At 37.5% G+C, this 9,481-nt stretch overlaps 1 protein-coding gene across 1 annotated transcript in view; it reads left to right on the top strand.

Annotated features, from left to right (window-relative positions):
- The window catches only part of LOC102866288 (leucine zipper protein 2-like), a 675,146-nt gene that overhangs the window by 369,465 nt on the left and 296,200 nt on the right, over positions 1-9,481 (top strand). The window contains 1 exon segment of the mRNA XM_006883771.1: positions 6,331-6,412. Within this exon segment, the coding sequence (XP_006883833.1) occupies positions 6,331-6,412 (82 nt within the window).

Here is a 9,481-nt window from a genome sequence, read left to right on the forward strand (position 1 = left end):
CATAACTTGTATTATTTACAAAATTAAAGTAATCAGAAAAACTTATCAATAGATAAATTTCCAAAAGAATGTAGTATTTTTTACATTCTAAATTTGGCTATTTACTGAGATAAATATAAAAGTCATGCTTTAGCAATGAAATATTTTTTTTCTTTTACTTATCAAGGAGAAAAGTGATTTAGCAGGGAGAGGGTAGACAAGGAGAAAAGTGCAAAGATGAATGACTGGAAACCCTAAGTCTCTGTAAACTTTCATTAAAATGAATTTAAATAATGCCATGCTTATATGCCTAAGAGGAAGGATCAGTATCCCATTTCTATTTTTTTATATTAGTAATTAATAAAAAATTGAGTATAAAATCTAAATTTTAGCTGATTTTAAATTTGGAAGTATTACTTGAATCTGAAATCCTGGGGTATTGTAGATTTCAAGTGGCAGTATGTTATGTTTTCAACAATACTCACTCTTTTATATTTTAGGTTCTTGTCATTTTGCTTTTACCTGAAAATGTGGTCCCTAAAAGTCATGTTTTCCTCATGTGTCCTGATGGCTATAAGTATTTGATTGGATTATGATTCACAGATAACTACCTAAATCTGAGGCAATTAGAATGCCTCTTTTAGGACTAGAAGTAATTTATTTGTCTTTCTCTCTAACAGGAACTAGAATTATAAATAAGTTTGAGGGGTGTGCTTGGTTTTATACAAGAGGGTGAGGAGAGAAAGAGAGTGAAAAAGGGATGAGACTAAGAAAAAAGATAAATCTGTAACTTTTGAATATCATATTTTCAGAAACAATTTGGCAGGCTAGATTATATTCAAAGAAGATGCCGCAAGTTGGTGGAGAATGTTTTAACATTGCCACACACTTTTAAGTTGACACACATTTTGCCATCATTTGTGGCAATGTGAAATCATGCTGTATGAAGACTGATAATGTGTAACCAGAAAATAATCTAGGGTATAAGATTATAACCCCAAGTGTCTGAAATACTGCCTAAACATAGAAGAAAAATGTATTATTCTTCAAGATGGTTTTTGGGGTGAAGCTTATAGAAGTCAATGTTACATTCAATGAGCCAAAGCACCCTACACCAATGTTCTCTGAAAACTGAAAGAATGCCTGGAATATTGGCAAAGATTGCATATGTTATAATACTTAAATAGAAGCTGGCGAACTTATGGGGGAAAAGCTACCGTGTAGATTTGTTTACATTGTGATTTTGTGTTTTGTTTTGTTTTTTTTTTAATATATAGCTTTGGATGTTGTAGCCTAGGATGTTGTTGCTATGTGTCATTGAGTTGCCTGCAACTCGTAATGACCCTATGTACCATAGCTCTGAAACCTGCTCTATCCTGAACCAGTATCACTGACTCTGACACTCCTACCTCCATTGCCCCAGTTACCATGTCAATCCATCTCATCTCAGGTTTTCCTATCCTGCACTGTCCCTCCACCCTTCCAAACAAGATGTCTTTTTTCTCCACGAACTGGTCCCTCCTGGCCATGTGTCCAAAGTCTGTGAGACAGAGCTTCAAATTCCTCCTAGGAGAAAGACCTGTTTGTTCTCTTGGTAGTCCATAGTATGTTAAATATTCTTCTCCAGCACCACAACACAAAGGAATAAATTATTTTTCTGTCAATTTTAGTCATTGTCCAGCTCTCTGATGCTTAACAAATAACTGCGAAGACCACGGCCTGAGGCAGGTGCACCTTAGTAACTAGACTGATGTCTTTAGCATATTGGAGAGATCCTTGCAGCAGACATCCCCAATGTAATTTGTCTTTTGATTTCCTGACTGCTGGAGTCAGGAGAGATGATTGTGGAGCCAAGAAAGCTGAAATTATTAATAACTTCAATCTCTTCTCCATCTATCATGGTTCTGCCAATTGACCTAGTGGTGAAACTTTTTGTCTCCTTAATATTGAGCTTCTACCCATATTGAAAATTACAGTCCTTGACTTTCTGCAGGAAACACTTTAGAGCCTCCCCAATTTAGGATAGAAGAATTGTAAAGCATCTCTCATTTAAGATCCATCTTACTGTTATAATCTATGCTAAAATGTACTTGGTATTTGAGCATCTATCACAGATGCCACAAGAATTACCAATTCTTTTGAATTTAAGCTTCAGATCCTTATCAAATAGAGCCTATGACTAGCTAGACATAGAATATGAAAATTTAATTTGGTGGAGGAAAAGATCGCAAATCAAGTAAAAAATAAGTCCTTTAAGAAGAAAAGTAGCCAAATGTGTGAGACATGGATTTAGAATTACCCAAAATAGGAGCTATAATGAACTAGAGGTAAGAAGCTGTGCTGCAATCCCCAAGGCATGGATATGCTCTACAGGAGAAAGATGTGTGATTGATTGCTTCTGAAAACTCATTGACACTATGGGTCAGTCCCTACTCATGGTTTACAACAACAAAATAAGAGTGTAAATAACATCAAATTATGGCTCACATTGAGAAGAATGAGAATCCCGGAACACTTAACTGGGCTCAGGAGAAATCTATAGCTAGATCAAGAAACTGTTTTCAGAATGGAGCAAGGGAACACTGTATGGTTTAAAATCAGGAAGGATGTAAGGCAGGATTGTATCCTTTCTCTATTCTTGTTCAGCCTGTTTGCTGAGCAAATGATTCATGAAGCCAGACTTTATGAAGAAAAAAGTGTCATCAGGATCAGAGGAGACTCATCAACAACCTGCATTACGCACATAACAAAACACTGCTTGCTAAATGGAGATGTTGTTGTTATGAGCCATCAAGTCACTTGTGACTCAAAGCGACCTACCTATGTACAACAGTTCTGAACCCAGCTCTATCCTGTAACAACCTTATTGTCTCTGGCTTACCTACTGCCATTATCTCAGTCACTGAGACAATCCATCTTACAAAGGATCTTCCTCTCTTGCACTGTTTCTCCACCCTCCCAAGCATAATGTCCCTCTCCAAGGACTGCTCCCTCCTTGCAACACACCCAGAGTATGTCAGATAGAGTTTCAGAATCCTTGCCTCCAAGGAGTTACCTGGTTTCACGCTCTCCAGGACAAATCTGTTTGCTCTCTTAGCAGTCTGTGATATATTCAATACTCCTCCAGCACCACAGCTCAAAGGCATCAATTCTCCTTCTATTATCCCTAGTCATTGTCCAGGTTTCTGATGCATAGCATGTAACTGGGAAGACCATGGCCTGGATCAGGTACACCTTAGTATCCAGACTGACATGGTTGCTATTCGGTACTCTGGAAAGATCCCTGACATTAGATTTGTTCAGTACAATTCATCTTTTGATTTTCTGGCTGCTGGTACCAAGAGTGTTGATTGTGGAGCCAAGAAAACTAAAGCTGTTAACAATTTCAATCTCTTTACTGTTTATCATAGTGCTACCAGTTGGACTAGTGGTGAGATTCTTTGTTTTATTGATGTTGAGTTTCAATTAATATCGAAGGCTGCGTCCTTGACCTTCTTCAGCAAGTGCTTCAAGTCCTCAGTTTCAGCAAACAAAGTTGTGTTGTCTGCATGATGTATGCTGTTGATGACAATAGATGGCAACAGAACACACTTAGACTAGCAGATAAGCGACTGAGGCTGAGCCCTCAAACATGGAAATACAAAGTAGGACCAGTCGTAAGCAGATACTAGTGATTGAAACATGGAATGTGGGAAACCTGACTGTAGGAAAATTGGACATTGTTTAGAAATAAATGGAACACATAAATATTGACATACTAGGTATTGGTGAAATGAGATATATTGGCATGGAGCATTTTGAATTAGACAATCATATGATATACTATGTTGGAGAAGAAAAGGTCAGAAAAAATGGGGTTTGTTTCATAGTTTAAAAGTCATTTCTAAAAAAAAAAGTCATTTCTAGATCCATTCTGAATTATACAAGTAACAGGAGAATATCCACACAAATACTAAGAAGTCCAGTGAATACCATTATCATTCAAATATATGCACCAACAGCTAGAGCCAAAGAGGAGGAAATAGAAGACTTCTACCAACTGTTGCAGTCAACATGCAATCAAGGTGCATTAATAGTAATGGGTGACTATAATCCAAAAAAATGGATATGGAGAGATTAAAAAGACGAAGGATCCACCAACAGCTAAAATTCTTGCCATGGAAATACACAGAATGTTCTATTTCTCTAATTCTTTGTAAAAGATTTTAGGGTTTTTTTCTTGTTTTAAAAGGGTATTTTGAAATCTAAATAACAATTTGAAAATTATGAATTATTTAGCACTTTTTCAGATAAAAAATATCATATATTGATTGTGTTTCAATTCAGTGTATGCCTTCCTTATCTCATTCTTTACTCCTCTTACATCTTTGGTTTTATTTTCTTTTACTCTTTCTGCATTGCTGTAGAATCAGAGCCAGTTTATGACTGACCTTCTATGGGGTGTTTAGAGACTGTGAATCAAATGAGATGTTACTAATCTTTCTTTTAAAAAGCAGGCACCTGTCCTTTTGTTGGCAACTCAACTCTACCGACTAGTCCACCAGAGCCCCCTCTTTTCTCTAATAGACTCTTTTTCCTCTAATTGTGTTACTGTTGTTATGTATCGTCAAGTCAACCAAACTCATAGGGACCCTATGAACAACAAATCTGAACCCTTTTCTGTCCTGTGCCACCCTCAATCAACATCTTGTTCATGTTTAAGCTCTTTGTTACAGTCACCTTGTCCACCTTGCAGATGGTCTTCCTCTCTTACAATGATCTTTCACCTTTCGAAAAATGACACCCTTCTCCAAGGACTGACCCTTCCTAACAATACGCCCAAAATATGTGAGATGAAGTTTCACCATCCTTGCTTCCAAGGAACATCCTGTTTTCACTTTCTCCAAGACAGCTCTGTTTGTTCTTTTAGAAATCCAAGGGATATTCCTTTCTTTTCTCCAAAACCACAACACAAAGGCACAGATTCTTCTGTCATCCTTAGTTGTTACCCAAATTTCAGATGCATGAGACACAGTAAAAAAGGCCATGGCGTGGATCATGTGTACCTTAGTTTTTAAACTGACTCTGGTGTTCTTTGGTACACGGGATTGGTCTCTGACAACATAGTTTCTTATTGTGATTCATCTTTTTATTTCTTTCACTTCCCCTGACAACATCCCTAAATATTTGAGAAGTTTCACACTCCTTGTCCCTGAGTATCACTCTGGTTACAGATTCCCCTAAAGAAAGAGCAGCAATAATAGCCCAGAAACCTGTCCTAATCTTATTAGCAGCAAGACTAATTTAATATTTTCCAAGTAGCCCCAAATGCCTAGCTCTAAATTCTATACAAGTGATGCAAATCTTATCAGGGAACAAACTCTTTTTTCAGGAGAGTTGAGACCCTAGACAACGGCATCATGTTAGGAAAGGTGAAAGGTCAGATTGAGAGAAGAAGCCCTTCAAAAGGGCAAATGGACACAATTAACTCTAACAGTGTGTTTTGAGTATATCAGAGATGGCGAGGGTAGCACAGGATTAGGCAGTGTTCATTTCTGTTGTTCATGGGAGAGCTATGAGTTGAAATCGACTTGATAGTATGCAACAACCACCTTCCAGCTCAAAATCACACACATATACACACATACACCTTATTTCTGATCATTTGTAAGGGCTAAAGTGGCCTTACGACCTGCAATCAAGTCTAAGGCTTTGGGTTTATGTAATGATTGGTCACAATGATGCAAATTCTGAATTCTGAAAACAACAAAAAAAGGATGTTATGATTTTTTTACAAGCAAATCATAATCCTTATTTATTATTGAGCCCTAGATATAATGTATTTATATTTATTAAAATATGTATGTATTTTGCCAGCAGATCTCAAGTTAGAAGTACGTATATTGTCACTGTTTTTAACATCAACTCTCATACTTCCTAAAGGTTGTCTTAAACAGAGTGCTTTAAAAAGAATCAACTAGGAGTATTAAAAAAGAAGCAGTAAATTTTATCTAATAAAAAAAAGAGTTGAGTGAATTTTTTTTTTTTGCACTGGCATGTTTACAATCTAACATACTGGCTATGAAATGAACTTTTGAATTCAAATTATTATATTGATTAAACATAGTAGTGATATCACAATGATTCACACAGTTGTATTCTTATCAGACCCTCTAGCAAGATTATTATCTTGAAATCCAATTTTATTTTAGGATTTGTGTAGGCAAAAAGACCCGTAAGTTTAACTGTGGGTCTGTGCAATTCTAGTTATCTGTTTTCCAAATGCAGGGAAAATCCAAAACCTCCTTTCCTAATGTACAGAGGAAATAACAGAATTTTGTATGTTCTGTTCTCTATTTTCTATTCAACTAGAGAAGAAATGAAGTCTTTCCAGGAGGCCCTTCAAAATCAACTTAAAGAAACATCTGAGAAAGCCGAAAAACATCAGGCCACTGTAAGTGTGTGTTTTCTCTTTGTTTTGGCTTTAGAACGTGGTTTTATCATTTTTCTTTCCCCCTTAAACATGATTACAGACTATTGTGTGCTGGCTGGGAAGAACTTCCTCCTTTGCAGAGCTGGAAATTGAAGGGAAGAAGATGCACTTGAACCTTCTATCTTTCTTTGGATTAGCAGAGCAGCTCCTTACCTCTGCCACAAGAGCTCCCCTTACTATATAATAAAAATACCTACATAACTGAAGATAAAGTACTACTGGGTCAGCATTCATACTAAGAAAAGACTAAAAGTTGTAGGAGATTCTTCTCACTCACTCACTGTCCTTGCTTTCAAGTAAGAACTGGCTCAGCTGACTTAACCAGTGGATTTCCAAAGGGGGAAAAAGTGTTAGATTACCCATATTTCTCCCTCAGAGCCACTCCTGGATTTGACTCACAGGATAAATTCTGCTTTTGAGTTAGCAGTTGAACATCAAAGAACTACAACACAAAAGCTCCCTTGAACTCAACTCCTCACCCTTGAAAAGGAACTGACTGGGACTTGGCTGACACACAGCAGGTTTTCAAAGGCTGTAAAGCAAATGAGAGGAGATTATTCTTTCTCCCACAGAGTCACTGCTGAATTCAAACCAGCTGAGAGACTTAGCCTTTGACTTAGCAGGTCAACTTTCTATTGTTGTTGTTGTTGTAATGTGTCATCAAGTCACCTGCAACTCATACTGACTCTATGTACAATAGCTCTGAAACCTGTTCTATCTTAAGCTAATCTCAATGTCTCCAACACACCTGCCTTTATTACTCCATTCATCTCATCCAAAGTCTTCTTATCCTGCATTATTCCTCCACATTTCCAAACATGTCCTTCTCCAAGTACTGGTTCCTCCTGGAAGTATGGCCAAAGTATGTCTGATGGAGCTTCTAAACCCTTGTCTCAGAAAGCACCTTGGTTTTACCCTTTCCAGGACAGACCTATTTATTCTCTTGGTGGTCCATGGTATATTCAATACACTTTTCCTGCACCAGAACTCAAAAGCATCCATTTTTCTGTCATCCTTGGTCATTGTCCAGCTATCTGAGCCATAACAAGTAATTGCTAAGACTATGGCCTTGATCAGACACACCTTAGTCTTTGGATTGACATCTTTGCACTCTAACACTCTGAAGAAGTCCCTGATAGCAGACTTTCCTAATCCAACTGATCTTTTGATTTCCTGGCTGCTGGTTCCAAGAGTGTTGATTGTGGACACAAGTAAGCTAAATTTCTTAACAATCTCAGTATCTTCTCCACATATCATGATGCTGCCAAAACGCTCCCTTAAAGGACATTTTATTCCTGATTCAAATTTTATTAAAGAAAGACCAAAGTTGAACGAGTGAGTGGCAGTGGTACTGGTATCAGTTGCATATCAATGGTCCTCAGATTTTAAGACCTATCAGACTTGCCCTTCAGGTAAATTACATCATTTAGAGAGGGTGAAACCAGGCTGTTCCTTGGATGCAAGGATTTTGAAGCTCCATTTGACATACGTTGGGCATGTTCCTAGGAGGGACCAGTGTTTGGAGAAGGACATCATGCTTGGAAGGATGGAGGGACAGTGCAAGAGAGGAATAGCCTGGGTGAGATGGATTGATGTAGTGACTGGGGTTGTGGGATTCATGTTTCAGAGACAATGAAATTGGCTCAAGATAGAGGCTGTTATACATAGGGTGGCTATGAGTCACCCTCGACTTGATGGTACACATAACAACAACAATCTGCTCCAGTGATGTTGTGTCCAGCTGAGTCAGGATTAATTAATAGCTGACACTTCAGGGGATTTTCAGAAGTAGTTAATTGCACAGGAGGCAGTTGCCAATCCTTCTTAGGCAGAGTATCTGGTAAATTAGAACTGAGTGCCTTTGGGATTGCAGCGCAGCTTCTTACCACTGGGCAACCAAAGCACTCATATTCTGAAGTACCCATAATATGTTCTCTGATGTACCCCAAAATTTAAAAATAAATTTTAAGAAATAATCTCTAAATTTTCCCTTTCCCTAGTAGTAGTCATTTGACCCTATAATATAACACTTGTATCTGGCATTGACCATATACAGCAGGAATGCTATGCTTGACACAAGTTTTGAAAACTAGGTTATAATCTTATTCTCCAGACTTGGTACTACCCTGTGTACCATTTATGGGCACTGAACATTTTCCCTTGTTTCCTCTGCCCTAATTTCCAGGTATATTGCATGAGACCCAGTTCCTATAAGAGTTGGCAGCCTATCTTTCTTTTTCAAGACTTCCTTTAACAGACTTGATAGAGGTGGGAGCTTTGCTTCTGAAATTCAGTCAGTTCTGTTATCTGGGGCTCCTGCTTCCTGAGAACAAGCCTTCTCATATTGATTGCATACTCCTCTAAGGTGATGATTACTTCCTGTTAATGGATTTGCTGTTATCTGGTTTGCTCACCTGTAATGACAAGCATGTTGGTCCTCCTTTGCTATGCTGTGCCAACATTAATTACTTACTGAAATACAGTCCATTATCTTACTCTACTGGAGCTAGATGTTACATACCAAACTATAGAAATTTTTAGCCTCAGCAGCCCAACTTTCTAAGTACTCCTAATTGCAATTTCATTGTGGCCTTGACCTATTACAGTTAACTTGAATTTATCTATAGCCTGTCAACCAAGGATGGCAGTAGAGCATAACAATGTTCACACGTATTATTTTTCAGAGTTTCATATTTTCTAAATTTCAGAGCTTTAAAACTACATATTTTTCTTCTGTACTAAGATACAGCTCAATAAATCTTATTGTTTAAAAAAAAAAAAAAAAAAAAACCTACATATTTTTCTTCTCTATAAAAAAAGTCATTTTAGATAACAGAGATGGCAAAAGAGGTTGAGATTTCAAGCATGGAAATACAAAGGAAGAGGAACAGTTGTAAGCAGACACTGGTGATTGGAACATGGAATGTGAGAACCACGAATGTAGGAAAATTGGATATTGTTAAGGAGGAAATGGAACGCATAAATATTGACATACTAGGCATTGGTGAGATGAGATGGACTGGCATGGGG

This window comes from Elephantulus edwardii, unplaced genomic scaffold, assembly GCF_000299155.1.
Source record: "Elephantulus edwardii isolate Elephantulus edwardi_28Jun2011 unplaced genomic scaffold, EleEdw1.0 scaffold00029, whole genome shotgun sequence".
NCBI lineage: Eukaryota > Metazoa > Chordata > Mammalia > Macroscelidea > Macroscelididae > Elephantulus > Elephantulus edwardii.